Here is a 15,909-nt window from a genome sequence, read left to right as displayed (position 1 = left end):
TTGCCAATCTCTTACATGCCATGCGATTGAGAGCTTTGCTTATTTCAGCTTTTGTTTTTGTTTTTTAAAAAGCTTTTAGTTTTTTTAAAAGCTGTTTTTGGATTTAGCTATTAATTTTTATAACAATTTTTTGTCTTTTCAGCACATATTTTTTTTTACAAAATCTACTCTCAGCTTTTAATTTATTTTTTAAAAGTAGGTTTTTGATTTTTTAGAAACTATTTTTTAATAAACCTGTTTGTTTGGTCTTTTGATTTTTTTTTCTGTTAAATCAGAAGCAGATCGAAACAAACATGCCTAAGGATCATGTGCTCTGTTGAATGTCTTTCCAGTGCCGTCTGCTCTCCAGGCCACAAACTGGAGTATGTTATTTTTATATCTGACCTCTCAGGCCTCTATAAGACTTGTGCGTCTTGCATGGTTTACATTGCATACGGCTGCTTTCCATTGCCTGATGAAACACTACGTACAATGTTTTCATCGTATTAAATGGTCTCCACTGTCTGGTAAGAAGGTTTCTACTGAACTAGGAAAAAGGTTAAGTTTTGGTCTCCGAACTATCGTGATTGTATGCCTAAGCTCGTCGGAAGTGATTTAAAGTTAACGGGATGGTCGTTTTGTAATCCACGTTGGCACATGTGATCACGTCAGCTCATTGCGATATGTCTAAATCGGTTGTTGTCCTCACCCATTCATTTGCCCTTTCTTCCCTATTGCTATGAAACCTGAGCCCGAGCCCCGCTGCTCGATTCGTCAACGGTGGCTGTAGAAGACAGCGGCGCAACACGTAGGTTGACATGGGGAGCTAAAGGCTACCAAGTAGACACGCTTGTGGAACGGATCCGGTGGAAAGATAGGCTCTTCATTCAGATCGAAACACTTTAGCGATTTTTTAAGTTATAGTTCTGATTTAATGGATTTAAGGCACATTTTGGTTCCAAATAGGGATGGATCTGTTTGCACTATTACGGTGGGAGAGAAGAGATTTGCTATATTGAGCATGATAAAATGTCTCTTGCATAAGGTAACCGGCCATCTTAAAGACCATTTCGATACAAGTGATCCTTTGGTGTTGCATTGGCTCTTCCCTGGTAAAGAATTAGTAAATCGTGCTAGCAAATGTCTGATTGTATATCTGAGGGAGGGGTTACAGACGTATTTATCGATCTTGTTGCTGTGGATGATCAAGAGGAAGAGTCTGAAAAGCAGGAAGACAATGATTGGGAGGAAGAGGCTGCAGAGGAAGGAGAGTTGCAGTTGTTGATACCAGAAAAAGACAATATTAAGGTAACAGATGCACTAAAGAAATGGATTTGTCTGATATGCTCAAACACTCTGAAAAAGATGAAAACATACATCACATAATCAGGATTTTTTTTCATGCCGTTAGCAATGGAAATAATGCATTTGAAGTCACTCAGAGAACACATATTCACTGTGAATCTGAATGACCATATTTGCTCATGTAGGCTTTGGCAGTTGTCATGATTGCCTTGTCCATATGTTATTTCTTTCATTTACTATAGCTCTAGGCCGCTGGAAGAATTCATATCTAAGTGCTACCATATGGATGAGTACAAGAGGATATATGATTTCTGCCTGCAGCCTGTTGAAGGCAAGATTTGCTGGTCTACATCAGAAAGAGATAGATCTCTACCACCTAGATGGTTGAGGATGCCTGGCAGGCTAAAGAAGGAGAGGAAAAGAGAAGAACAAGAGAAAAGGAAGCCTAACAAAATATCTAAAGTTGGTACTGCAATAGGTCGACTTGTATTGCAAAGAAAGGGTCTACTGCAACTGTAAGCCAGTCAACACCTCCTACACCGACTACGATGATAGTCCCAACATCTCAACAAAGTTATACCAGTAAGGGCAAGAGAAACGAAAGGCCTTCAACAAGCATGGCATGTCAAACATAAAAAAAAACAAAGCAGTGTCTATACTCTGAGAGCACTGGAACAACGATTTAGAATGTAAAGTGAACTTTAATTTTAACTTTTCTCTCATTTGCTTCTTCATGTGCATGTCCAACTTTCTATTTCCTACAAATACAACCTCGAATGCCTGAACAAATGATTTTTAGGATTATTGCAAAAGCTACTATTGCAAGTCATCCAGGTGATCAAGCATCAATCCTTTTGGAGGCTCAAGGTAGAGGAGGTTCAAGTGCAAGGGTCAATGTGACAGTGTCAGAAGTTGCGACTGCAAGTGCTTCAATCCATTCTATTGCACCTCCATTGAAGACAACTTTTGCAAGAACTCCATCATTATTGCTTCTGCAAGGCCCAAACCGCATGACTCAGTGAAGGCATGGTTCAATAATGTAGTAGTTGTTTTTGTTTAGCCAACTTGTGGGTTATGAAATGCCAGTGATGTTATCAGCCTGTGCATGTGGCTTGTTATGTCATTTGCTAAATATGTGGATTGTTTAGTTACTGGAGTCAACATGTTACTGGTTATATTAGCTATATTATCCGTCGAACTTGTGCCTTATGAAAAATTATTGTGTTTTAGCGAAATTAGTTGGCTGAACAATTTCATAATAAAGATACATGTATTTCATTCAAGGTCTATATAGGCACACCACTATCATCCCTATACAAAAAGCTAGTGCCTACAACATCATTAATCTCTCCTTCTCTAAGTTCTGAACTCTAACAACTAACTCAATACGAACTCTCTCCTTGTCCTCCACATCTCCTCTCAGAGCAAGGACCTCTGTCATACATCTGCTCTATGCAACTCTCATAGCATCATCCTCTATCAACTCTTGAACCTGCCTTCTTGCAACATTAAGCACACTTTACAGAGCAGCATTTTCTCTGCATAATCCACTCACCACATCACGCAAATCAATCACCACCTACTTCATGAAGCCTTTGATAGGATCGTCACACTAGAACCAGAAGTCGCAACCTTCACATGGCGCACGAAAGCAGAGAGACAAATAAATCAAAAGAACACTAAGCATTGCAACACCGCAACTGCAAATCCAAGTCAAATTGATGACTTACCCTTGAGTTAGCGCACTTTAGATACCTTCGTGCCGGGTTCAAATTGCTTCATGAGATGAATCGGACTGCCTTCGCACCGCATTTGCACATCACGGTAGGTGTGTACTACAATGGCCGCTCGCGGTACGGAATCAGAGATGAGTACTCTCCATGCTCGCCGCCAGACCAGGAGCTCATCGACCTCGCGTTAGATGTGCTCGAGCTTGCCATCTCGGGCTACGAATTGCAGAGTCAGTGTTCTGATTTGGTAAAGGGAAAGGAGAAAGTGACGAGAGAGAGTGAGAGAGGACAATAGGGTTTATAAGCTGCAACGAGCTGACGTAGCCACATGTGCAAACATGGATTATAAAACGATTGTCACATCGATCTTAAATCGTTTCGGGCGAGCTTAGAGTATATAATGCGACGAAATAGGTAATTTGAAGTCAGAATTATCCGATTTTACTGTTAGAATCAAAATCTTTTTCCGCTAAATTATTGCACGGTTGTCGTCGTTCACCTTTTCCTCTCTCACCTTGGCTCAATCATAGCTGATGCTGCGTCGCAAATAGCAACTTCTCACCAGCGTCCTGAACAGGATTGTCGTCTCTTGAGTCGGAGAAAAGTAACAAACAGGGGAATCTCAATCAGTGCCCTGGCTTTTCGCCTCATGAAAGGCCCTTGGGTACCTGTACTAGCTAGCCCCAACCTATGTAATTGCAATTGGTTTTCTAGTCTCGTAGGGTAGATCAAGATCTCAACTAGTGAGACTTCGTTCAGTAACAACAGACAGATCTGATAATTCCTTTGAACATGGACCCACAAGCAAGATTCTTGCGTTATAACTGTGATGCCGGGTGTTCAGAGGTAATTTTTTTTTGCCATGTAAGAACATTTGAAAGCACAAGATAAGTGATGTGGTTGGTTTTGATCAGGTGAATACTCAGTCCCTAGAACTACGGTATAGCACCTGGACCATTCGAGTCCACAGGAATAAATAACAAACCTAACGAAGTTTTTTTCTCGCAATTGGAGTGTTAAACTACTGAATGCTTGGTTATGTGCATTCTAACGGAATGCTAAGCACACTTTTCTTTAATTGAAGATACTCTCACCGTCTGCACACACAGGAATTTATCTCCAGGCGAAAAGACCCCATCTTCTACGAGATAAATTCATAATTCACCTTGAATTTACTTTATTTTTGTTCCTCAACAGCCAAACATACTTGAGGTTACTGCATTTGTTGAAATTGCTTTAACCTCATGCACATTGACGAGTGACGACCGTTCGCTCAAAGAGTGTGAGCAGCACCGTGGATACGTGTTTTTTCTGTGCGCACGCCTTTTAAATTCTGAATGCGACAAGCAAATTCTGCACAGAAAATTTGCAATTTGTCAGTGATGTATCATGCAACAAGACGAAAGTATCAATCAACTGGGGCCCAGGGTACCCAGGGTATCCCACTAACCCAATTATTTACCTCCACGTCAGGCAACACAAACGCAATGTCCGCTGTCGTACCAAACACCAACCTTGTCCACTAGATTTTCACCACGTCTCTGAACTCGTGCTCTGACAACTGTGAGAAATTGGATTTTTGCACTTTAAATAATAGATTTCACAGTTTTACCACTCTAAAGATTAGCTTAATAAAATTACCATTTAAAATATTGACTCTTAGATTTTCTTGCCATTATGCAATTCTAAAATAATGTTTTGAGTGAAGATAATATGAATTGAACATAATAATAAGAAAATCAAAGAAACAATGTTTTAGAGTAGCAATTCTACGAAGCCAATATTTAGAGTGACAAATCTAAGATGTACGCTCTTTAGAGTGGCAAAAACAAAAATTTCTCTATGATACGTAGCTACCTCAGCTATGTAATTAAGATGTATCTTGCAATCTCTCAAAATAGTAAATGTATTGCACGTAACAAGAAAAAAACATTTAACATCTGTCTGTTTTTACAACCGACTGAGATCATTACTTCAAGCACCTTCTAATCGTTACTGCCACAGTTTTGAGCATGGACTTTAGCGTTCTACCATCTACAGAAAAATCACCTTATCACAGAGTCTTAGAATAACAGGGGCATGGCAACCAAAACTTCAGTCATATATAATATAACGCCTCCATGGAAGCAGCTCTTCGTTGCCAAATACAACGTGGTTTCGATCCATAAACTTGATGAGTTGACTTATAGACAAACATTTATAAAATAAGTACAAAGGGAAAGACGTTTCCTAAAAATTTTATTAAGGGGATATCACATCTCGAACTTGAGCCAATACAGTTAAACCGTGCTCGCCGGGTTGATACAGTAAAACCATGCTTATCGGGTCTATACAGTGAAACCGTACTTAACTGACAGTTAACATCTTATTCGTCTTAATATAGACAAATATTTTGTTGCATAATATTTCTCCCTTAGGAGTTGCTGAGGGGCTGCAAATCTTTCACCGTTTTTTGTCAATCTGAGAAGTGATGAAAGCCATGCATGTGGAATCAGTACAGATGGTCCACAGCGACAGCACTAGAACTGTAGCAGTACGGCAATCGGCAAGCCTGCAACTTTAGTTCACCTACTTCCACCGCCCTTGTCACCCATACTTTATCCGGATGGATTATTTGTATTTAAATTTATACTCTAATAAGGTAAGTAAAAAATTATAATATAAATAAGAGAATCTATAAACAAATAAATAGAATGGGCGAGATATGTCATACATCCACAAATATATATAGAGCTGCATTTCCTGTTCAAGCCTAGCAAGATGCCCGACGAGATGATCTTCACTAGCAACCACCAAAACAGACAGTGATATAAGTGGGTGGGTACATAATGGTTAGTTTTGAGTCACTAATTAATTTATTCTTTTAATTTTTTTGGGAAAGCTATCATGACAACTTTACGATAATAAGACATAAATTACACCGTCCACAAGATTGCTAACTATAAAGCTAGAAGGTTTATTGACCTAATTACAAGAAATCTTATCTTCATAACTAACTCTAGCGATTCAGGAGCAACTTTGTTTACATCTCTTAAACAATGACAAACTCGACTTTCCTTATACTTAAAACTAAAGCAGAAATATATGCAGAGATGGTTGCTGCATCATTCCACCATTGGGTATTCCCATCATAGGCTATTTATTATTGTCTCCAGTGAGTCGGATTTCACGATTACCCTGTTCACGCATAGGACCTGAGCGAGATGGAGTCCCTCTTTCATGGCCAAAGCTTCAGCCATTGCTGCACTTGCAACATGTGGTGGATAAGCACATGATGCAGCAACGAAGTTCCCTCTATTGTACAAAGTAAATTAGGTGAGAGTAAATTTTTAATTACTTTTTTAGTTTTAAGTCGACCCAACAACTTTAAAAATATAAAACTTGCATTTTACACAAAGTGCGAGGTGACCCTAGTGCCTGACCAACCGCAAGCGCGCGCGTAGCCTGTTCTGCGGGGAGCAGCGATCCGAGGCGTGACTGCCCCACCCAGATGGCCACATCTTGATTTACTTTTTAAAAATAATATTATTTTATTATAAAATTACAAAAATAATACCTAAATTCGATATTTGCAGAAATATATACCTGACGGCATACAGAGTGCAACTAGAGACATATCGGTACTCTACGTGCCAATATACTACGTGGCAGTGGATCATAGGACATGTAAGCATTCTATATGAAAATTATACATATCAACGCTATCTATAATTTTATAATTGAACTTTTTTTTATTTGGATATGTTTAGATATAAAAAATGGTTAGAAATTTCATCTAGTTTTTAAGATCTAAAATTTATAACTATTTTTTTTGAAAATTTAATAGATTCAAATGAAAAAAATATTCAATTACAAAATTGTTGATGTCGTCGATAGGTATAATTTTTATATAAAAATTATCTCCATTAAAAATTATATAAAAAATTATAAATTTCTCTTTAAATATCGAGACCCACCGCTACTTAGCATGTCGGTAAGCAGAGTGCTTGCCGACCGGTTTCTATTTTGTAAATATTAGATTTTAGGATCTGTTTGTTTCAGTTGTAAATTGTGAAAAACAGTTTGTAGATTGTGGATTGTAAAAAAATAGATTGTAAAAGCTGGATTGTGAATTATTACAATCTGTTGGAAGGCGGATTGCTAAATTGTTATAATCTGGGTGTTAGATTGTAAAAATCTAGCTTTTTCAATCAGCTGTTTGTTTCAGTTTTTGGATTGTGATCACAATCCAACTTTTACAATCCAGCTGTTTGTTTCAGCTTTTGGATTTTGATCACAATCCAGCTTTTATAATCCGAAACAAACATGACCTTAATATTATTTCTGCATTTTTCAAATAAAATAATATTATTTAAAAAAAATCCCCAGATCTCACAGGGATTCACCGCCACGCAGCTATAAAACCCCGGCCGACCCGTTCGCCACTCCACTCAGTCCGCTCCACCGCACCTGCTTGCCGCTCCCCTGATCCCTCGATCCGATCACGAGCGGTCGGGCTACTGGTTGATGCAGCAGCGGGGCCTCGCCCACAACCGCCGCTCCCGTGGCTTCTCCCGCCTATGTAATTGCAATTGGTTTTCTAGTCTCGAAGGGTAGATCAAGATCAGATCTCAACTAGTGAAACTTTGTTCAGTAAAAAGAGGTAGATCTGATAATTCCTTTGAACATGGATCCACAAGCAAGATTCTTGCGTTATAACTGTGATGCTTGGTGTTCAAAGGTAAATTTTTTGCCATGTAAGAACATTTGAAAGCACAAGATATAAGTGATGTGGTTGGTTTTTTTTCATTCAAGAGAGATCAGGTGAATACTCAGTCCCTAGAACTACGGTATAGCACCTGGACCATTCGAGTCCACAGGAATAAATAACAAACCTAACGAAGTTTTTTTCTTCTTCTCGCAATTGGAGTGTTAAACTATTGAATGCTTGGTTATGTGCATTCTAACGGAGTGCTAAGCACACTTTTCTTTAATTGAAGATACTCTCACCGTCTGCACACACAGGAATTTATCTCCAGGCGAAAAGACCCCATCTCCTACGAGATAAAATAATAATTCACCTTGAATTTACTTTATTTTTGTTCGTTTTTCGATATACTCAACAGCCAAACATACTTGAGGTTACTGCATTTGCTGAAATTGCTTTAACCTCATGCACATTGACGAGTGACGACCGTTCGCTCAAAGAGTGTGAACAGCACCGTGGATACGTTTTTTCTGTGCGCACGTCTTTTAAATTAGGATAATTACAAAGAAACTATTACTCCTGATATTATTGTAAGTTTATCATAAAAAATTAAAAAATACTATTAAAATTATCATTCGAATAATATCTTTAAAAAAATAAAAAAAATAGAGAGGTATTTGTAAATGCCCTTTTTAAATTCTGAATGGGACAAGCAAATTCTGTAGAAAATTTGCAATTTGTCAGTGATGTATCATGCAACAAGACGAAAGTATCAATCAACTGGGGCCCAGGGTACCCAGGGGTATCCCACTAACCCAATTATTTACCTCCACGTCAGGCAACACAAACGCAATATCCGCTGTCGTACCGAACACCAACCTTGTCCACTAGGTTTTCACCACGTCGCTGAAAACCATGCTCTGACAACTGTGAGAAATTTCGATTTTTGCACTTTAAATAATAGATTTTACAGTTTTACCACTCTAAAGATTGGCTTAATAAAATTACCATTTAAAATATCGACTCTTTGATTTTCTTGCCATTATGCAATTCTAAAATAATGTTTTGAGTGAACATAACATGAATTGAACATAATAATAAGAAAATCAAAGAAACAATGTTTTAGAGTAGCAATTCTACGCAACCAATATTTAGAGTGACAAAAATATAAATTTCTCTATGATACGTAGCTACCTCAGCTATGTAATTAAGATGTATCTTGCAATCTCTCAAAATAGTAAATGTAGTGCCTGTAACAAGAAAAAAAAACATTTAACATCTGTCTGTTTTTACAACCGAGTGCTATCATTACTTCAAGCACCTTCTAATCGTTACTACCACAGTTTTGAGCATGGATTTTAGCGTTGTACCACCTACAGCAAAATCACCTATCACAGAGTCTTAGAATAACAGGGGCATCGCAACCAAAGCTTCAATCATATATAATATAACGCCTCCATGGAAGCAGCTCTTCGTTGCCAAATACAATGTGGTTTACGATCCATAAACTTGATGAGTTGAAGTATAGACAAAATTTTAAAAATAAGCACGGAAGGGAGGACGTCTTCGCAGATTTCATTAAAAAGATGTCACGTCTCGAATCTAATACAGTAAAATCGTACTCGACCGTTAGCACTGTAAAAGTGCCACTGTAAAAATCTTAGCATAGACAAGCATTTTGTTGCATAGTATTTCTCCCCGAGGAGTTGCTGAGAGCCTGCAAAACTTTCACCGTTCCCTGTCTCTCTGAGAAGTGATGAAAGCCATGCATGTGGAATCAGCTCAGATGGTCCACAGCGACAGCACTAGAACTGTAGCAGTACGGCAATCGGCGAGCCTGCATCTTTCGTTCACCTACTTCCACTGCCCTTTTCACCCATATCGATTATTTGTATTTAAATTTATGCTTAAAATAAGTAAAAAATATAATATAAATAAGAGAAACTATAAATAAATAAATATCATATGAGAAAAATGAATGGGCGAGATATGTCATACATCCACAAATACATATAGAGTTGCATTTCCTGTTCATGCAAAGCAAGATGCTTGATGAGATGATCTTCACTAGCACCCACCGAAACACACCGTTAGCAATATAAGTGGATACATAATGGGTAGTTTTAAGTCACTAATTAGTTTATTTTTAAACTTATTTAGAAAAAATCATCATGACAACTTTATCAATAATTAGACATAAATTACATCGTCCACAAGATTATTAAAGATAAAGCTAGAAGGTTCATCGACCCAATTACAAGAAATCTTATCTTCATAACTAACTCTAGCGATTTCATGAGCAACTCTGTTTACATCTCTTAAACATGACAAACTCGACTTTCCCTGTACTTAAAACTAAAGCAGAAATATCTGCAAAGATGGTTGCTGCATCATTCGACCATTGGGTATTCCCATCACAGGCTATTATTATCTTCAGTGAGTCGGATTTCGCGATTACCTTGTTCACGCATAGGATGATAGGACCTGAGCGAGATGGAGTCCCTCTTTCATGGCCAAAGCTTCAGCCATTGCTGCACTTGCAACATGTGGTAGATAAGCACATGATGCAGCAACGAAGTTCCCTCTATTGTACAAAGTAAATTAGGTGGGAGTAAATTTTTAATTTATATTTTTAGTTTTAGGTCAATCCAATAACTTTAAAAATATAAAACTTGTATCTTACACACTGCGATGTGACCCTAGTGCCTGACCCAAGCGCAAGCGCGCGTAGCCTGTTCTGCGGGAGCAGCGATCCGAGGCGTGACTGCCCCACTCAGATCTCGATTTACTTTTTTAGAAATAATATTATTTTACTGTAAAATTGTAAAAATAATACCTAAAATTTGATATTTACAGAAATATATACCTGACGACATACAGAGTGCCGACTAGAGATATGTCGGTACTCTACGTGCCAACATGCTACGTGACAGTGAATCATAGGGTATATAGACATTTTATATAAAAATTATACCTATCAATAATATCTATAACTTTATAATTAAATATTTTTTTTATTTGATATGTTTAGATACCTTAAAAAATGGTTAGAAATTTCACCTAGTTTTTCAGATCTAAAATTTATAACTATTTTTTTAAAATTTAAATAGATTCAAATGAAAAAATATTCAATTACAAAATTGTTGATATCATCGATAGGTATAATTTTTATATAAAAATTATCTCCATTAAAAATTATATTAAAAAACTATAAATTTTCCTTTAAATATCGAGCGCTACTTAGCATGTCGGTAAGCAGAGTGACTGCGGACCGGTTCCTATTTTTTAAATATTAGATTTTAATATTATTTCTGCAATTTTCGAATAAAATAATATTATTTTAAAAAATCGCCAGATCTCAGGGGATTCGCCGCCACGCAGCTATAAAACCCCGGCCGACCCGATCGCCACTCCACTCAGTCCGCTCCACCGCGCCCGCCCGCCGCTCCCCTGATCCCTCGGTCCGATCGCGGGCGGTCGGGCTCCTGGTTGATGCAGCAGCGGGGCCTCGCCCACAACCGCCGCTCCCGCGGCTTCTCCCGCTCCCGCCTCGCCGTCGAGGGCGCCTAAACGCACGCGAATCCACGCCACCAACAAAAACCAAGACCACGCATCATCCCACGCTCGCGTACAGACTTTCGAACGCCTTAGACAACGAAAGCGAAAGGGGGAAAACACAGAAGGAGACGAGATGGACGCCGGCGCCGCCCCTGTGGTGGCCGTTGTGAATGGTAAGCGGACGGGGCCCGCGGATCGCAGATCTGCTTTCTGTTTTTTCGTTGGGTTGTTGTGCGAGGGAATGGGTCGAACAGGTGGTGGTGGCGGGGGTGCGATGCGATTTTGGTTAGGGTTTTGGGTGGTGTTGATGGTTTCGTCATGCAGGGGTCGGGGAGGTGGAGCGGAAGGTACAGAAGAGCTACTGGGAGGAGCACTCCAAGGACCTCACCGTCGAGGCCATGATGCTCGACTCCCGCGCCGCCGATCTCGACAAAGAGGAGCGCCCCGAGGTGACGACACGCTCATCAACTTCCCTGATCCCTCATTTCTCGTATCATTTCCTAGTTCTCGTTGCAGCTGTTGGACGTTGTTGGCACCGTTGATACTGTGAATCTAACGATATCTTGGATACGGAAAAATGATTGGTCAGTGCTGGTTACTGCAATACTCGCATGGCCTTTTGTTCCTGTAAAAAGGTGATAGCAACTGCCTGAGAGAGACATAATTGGAATGTAATTCGTTTCAGGACAGACTTGTCGGCGATTGATCAATTAAAACTTGAAAATAAAAAAAGCACTAGAGCTGAGGCAGAGAGGCTGATGCTGACGCTTGCTTTTTGAGTATGCGTCATTTGGTTTCTGTTCCAGGCCAATTATGGCCAGAGATCAGTGGATCGCTACCACAAATCTTAACTTCTCAAGAGTTGACAGCTAGCCAATGGCAGTTGTCCTTGTCAAATTACACTATTCCAGTATGGCGCCAAACAATCTGCTAACAAAAGTTTGTTGATTTGAGCACTGATAGGAACTTATGTTGGAGGTCAACTTACTTGGTAATATGAACCATTTTTTCTTGCAGCAAATGGGCTCAACAGAAATGGGCAGTAAACTACTCTAGGAGTCTAGATAACATGTCTTTTGAAACAGTTATTGCCTTAGAGGTTTATGAGGTTATAGTATTATATTTGGAACTAGTGAAAGGAAGGGGTCTACAACGCGTATAAATATCTAGCTTCACCCACCTTCCCCACCTCTGGTCCGCTCATGCTCCAACTGCCCCGCTTATTTTGTTAACTGGACTATCATGATTCTCTCTAGTCATGTAGCTCCCTAATAGTCACTTAGAACTTGCTTTTGCTGTGACTGCATATTATCATAAATTCATAATAATCATATTGTTACTGCCCATCCTTTCAACAACCATTGATTACCTAAGATCTGGCTTAGTGAAGAAAAAACATGGGTAACAGTATTTTTCACAGAGGGCTAGTTCTCACTATTGACCTGCAGGTCCTATCTCTACTTCCATCTTACAAAGGAAAATCAGTGTTGGAGCTTGGTGCTGGAATTGGACGATTTACTGGAGAACTGGCAAAGGAAGCTGGGCATGTGCTAGCACTGGATTTCATTGAAAGTGTGATTAAGAAGGTTGGTTTTCTTGTTTGAAATATTCATGTGTGGCAGCTACGTCTTCAAATTGATCTATGCCTAATTCCAAGAGTTTTCACTCCGTTCTCTCTTCTTGTAGAATGAAAGCATAAATGGGCATAACAAGAACATAACCTTTATGTGTGCTGATGTAACATCTCCGGATCTGAAGATTGAAAATAACTCCATTGATCTGATATTTTCAAACTGGCTATTGATGTACCTTTCGGATGAGGAGGTAAGATCACTCGATATTCGATACTTATGAATCTCTTTGTAGAAGACGGGAAGTCTGTTGTGCATAGTAATCTCTCCCATCTTTCAGCTGAGGTCATTTCAATAAATGACGTCCATACAAAAAAAGGGTCGAAATAGTATGCACAACTTTCTGTTTTGTGAACTTTTCTAACTCGTTGATTCCTATCTTGTACCGTAGGCTGAGAAGCTAGTAGGGAAAATGGTAAAATGGCTAAAGGTTGGTGGCCATATATTCTTTAGAGAATCATGTTTTCACCAATCTGGAGATTCCAAAAGGAAAGTGAATCCAACACACTATCGAGAACCAAGGTTTTATACTAAGGTAATGTTACAAGTCCTTCCATTCATGTCTGTCTTCGACTTCAAGAGTGGAATGTTGTCTACTGTGCACCTTCCAGTTTTACCTGTTAGTCCTACCTCATTGACTAAAATCTATTTCACCAGCTGTGGTGTTGCATCTCGATCTCTGCTATGTAAAAACAATTAAATTCAGTATTATATCACATAACAAATGCGGGTCACCTTTTTTGTTTGGTGATCGCCTTATCTTTTAATGTTTCAATGCCTTGGTGCTACTATTTCACAGTCTTCCAGTAGCTAACTTTATTACATACACAGGTATTTAAAGAGTGCCATTCCTACAATCAACATGGAGATTCTTTTGAACTTTCTCTAGTGACCTGTAAGTGTATCGGGGCTTATGTGAAAAACAAGAAAAACCAAAACCAGGTACTTTCCCGTTCTCGAATGCACTTGTTAACTCTTGCATTGGTGCAGTTAAATCGAAATTACTGAGTGACATAAGTACATAATGTCAACAGATATGTTGGTTATGGGAAAAGGTAAAATCAACAGAAGACAGAGGATTTCAGAGATTCTTGGACAATGTGCAGTACAAAACAAGTGGAATATTACGTTATGAATGCATATTCGGTGAAGGTTTTGTGAGCACTGGTGGAGTTGGTGAGTCCACAGATTTCCTCACCTTACTATTAACTTTTCAATCATTTACTCTACTTAGATCACTCAACATGCGTCTTTCATAATCAGAGACAACAAAGGAATTTGTGGGTAGGCTGAATCTTAAACCTGGCCAGAAAGTACTTGATGTCGGATGTGGAATTGGAGGAGGCGACTTTTATATGGCTGAAAATTATGATGCCCATGTTCTTGGTATTGATCTTTCCATTAACATGGTTTCATTTGCAATTGAACGTGCCATTGGACGCAAGTGCTCGGTTGAGTTTGAAGTTGCTGATTGCACCACAAAGGATTATCCAGAAAATAGTTTTGATGTCATCTACAGCCGTGACACCATTCTTCACATACAAGTATGTTTCGTTCTATAAAATTTAATGAGTTCCTTGTATCTATTACTTATTTGCACAATCATACTATCAATAACCTTTTAGCTAGCACAGATAGATAATGGAATATGAGGGAATGCATGTTCAAATGAAAAAAATTTAAGTTGTGCAACTCCTATTAGTCCTTGCATGTCGATCAAATTAATTATTATACTTGGATTCAGGAAAAATATTTGAGATGTTGACCTTTAGATTGTTCATAACATCTGCATATCAAAGTTAGCATCAAAAGCAACATTACTGACAAATGCTACACTTGATTTTTCAGGACAAACCTGCTTTGTTCAGAAGCTTCTTCAAATGGCTAAAACCCGGGGGCAAAGTCCTAATCAGTGATTACTGTAAGAATCCTGGGAAACCGTCAGAAGAATTTGCTGCATACATTAAGCAGAGAGGTTACGACCTTCACGATGTGAAGGCTTACGGACAGGTTTGTTTCTACTGTCACAGCCGCATATTAACCTGTCTAGTTGCTTTGGTAGATTTGGATCAGAAAGGCGAGTTCTTCTAACGACTGTTTACATGACAACCCAGATGCTTGAGAATGCTGGTTTTCATGATGTCATTGCCGAAGATCGCACTGAACAGGTGACCTCTCTCTCTGAATCTCCTCTTGTTGAATTCCTTATCCTTTTCTTCTATAATGCTTGTAAAAGGTGATGATGTATAGGAGGAACTATATCTTTGATTTTTGTTTTCAGAAAATATCTTTGATCTTTAAGTAGAGAGAAGACCTGATACATGACCTAAACCTTGTGCTTTACCACTACGCCACATGGGTGTCCACATAGTACTTAATAAATGTAGTTCCATCGGGATTTTACCCACTTTGGTATGCTATTTTTCAGTTCCTGAGTGTTTTGCGAAGGGAGCTAGCTGAATTTGAAAAGAACAAAGACACTTTCTTGGCAGACTTCACCCAGGTGATACAGAACAGCTTAATGATTCTTTCAACCGTGAAATGGCATCCCTGGAGCCTGATCTGCGCTCCTGCTTCTTTTGAGCACCTTTTTTTTTTCATTTTCATCTATTCACATTTCACAGGAAGACTATGGCGACATTGTGAACGGCTGGAACGCGAAGCTGAAACGGAGCTCTGCTGGTGAGCAGAGGTGGGGGCTGTTCATTGCGACCAAGTGATGCAACCTGGAAGCAGAGGGCCTTCAGAATAAGAACAGGCGCTGTTGTGGTGTTGTGTCTCTGCTTCTAGATTAGTGATTCAACCTGGAAGCAGAGGGTCTTCAGAATAAAAATGGGTGCTGTTGTGCTGTTGTTGGCCTGTGGTTATGCTTCTATATTTCTTGTGTTGCAGTTAACTAAACTGTTGGGAGTCCATGTCATTTGGGATGTTGAATTCGGATATGATCGCTTTTGTGCTACTCTTTAGCAGGGTACTCCTTTTCTGTTTCTTGTTGTTTCTCGGCCACGACCGATCTTTT

The 15,909-nt window shown here is 39.1% G+C and overlaps 1 protein-coding gene across 1 annotated transcript; it reads left to right on the top strand.

Annotated features, from left to right (window-relative positions):
* The first annotated feature begins 11,120 nt into the window (after nt 1-11,120).
* LOC133929344 (phosphoethanolamine N-methyltransferase 1) lies at nt 11,121-15,877 on the top strand. Its single transcript, XM_062376066.1, has 12 exons — nt 11,121-11,432; nt 11,584-11,708; nt 12,708-12,845; nt 12,946-13,083; nt 13,282-13,425; nt 13,722-13,832; nt 13,925-14,066; nt 14,154-14,434; nt 14,739-14,900; nt 15,005-15,058; nt 15,319-15,393; nt 15,515-15,877. The coding sequence occupies exons 1-12, from the start codon at nt 11,393-11,395 to the stop codon at nt 15,608-15,610; spliced, it is 1,506 nt and encodes a 501-aa protein (XP_062232050.1). The 5' UTR covers nt 11,121-11,392; the 3' UTR covers nt 15,611-15,877.
* The last annotated feature ends 32 nt before the right edge of the window (nt 15,878-15,909 follow it).

Source organism: Phragmites australis, chromosome 9, assembly GCF_958298935.1.
Source record: "Phragmites australis chromosome 9, lpPhrAust1.1, whole genome shotgun sequence".
Taxonomy (NCBI): domain Eukaryota; kingdom Viridiplantae; phylum Streptophyta; class Magnoliopsida; order Poales; family Poaceae; genus Phragmites; species Phragmites australis.
Note: the sequence above shows the minus strand (reverse complement) of the source record. Positions and strands in the feature narration are given on the sequence as shown.

Coding starts and splice junctions, on each gene's coding strand:
- LOC133929344 (XM_062376066.1), top strand. CDS start 11,393: ATGGACGCCGGCGCCGCCCCTGTGGTGGCCGTTGTGAATG. Junction 11,433..11,583: donor TGTGGTGGCCGTTGTGAATG/GTAAGCGGACGG, acceptor TTCGTCATGCAG/GGGTCGGGGAGGTGGAGCGG. Junction 13,833..13,924: donor ACAAGAAAAACCAAAACCAG/GTACTTTCCCGT, acceptor TAATGTCAACAG/ATATGTTGGTTATGGGAAAA.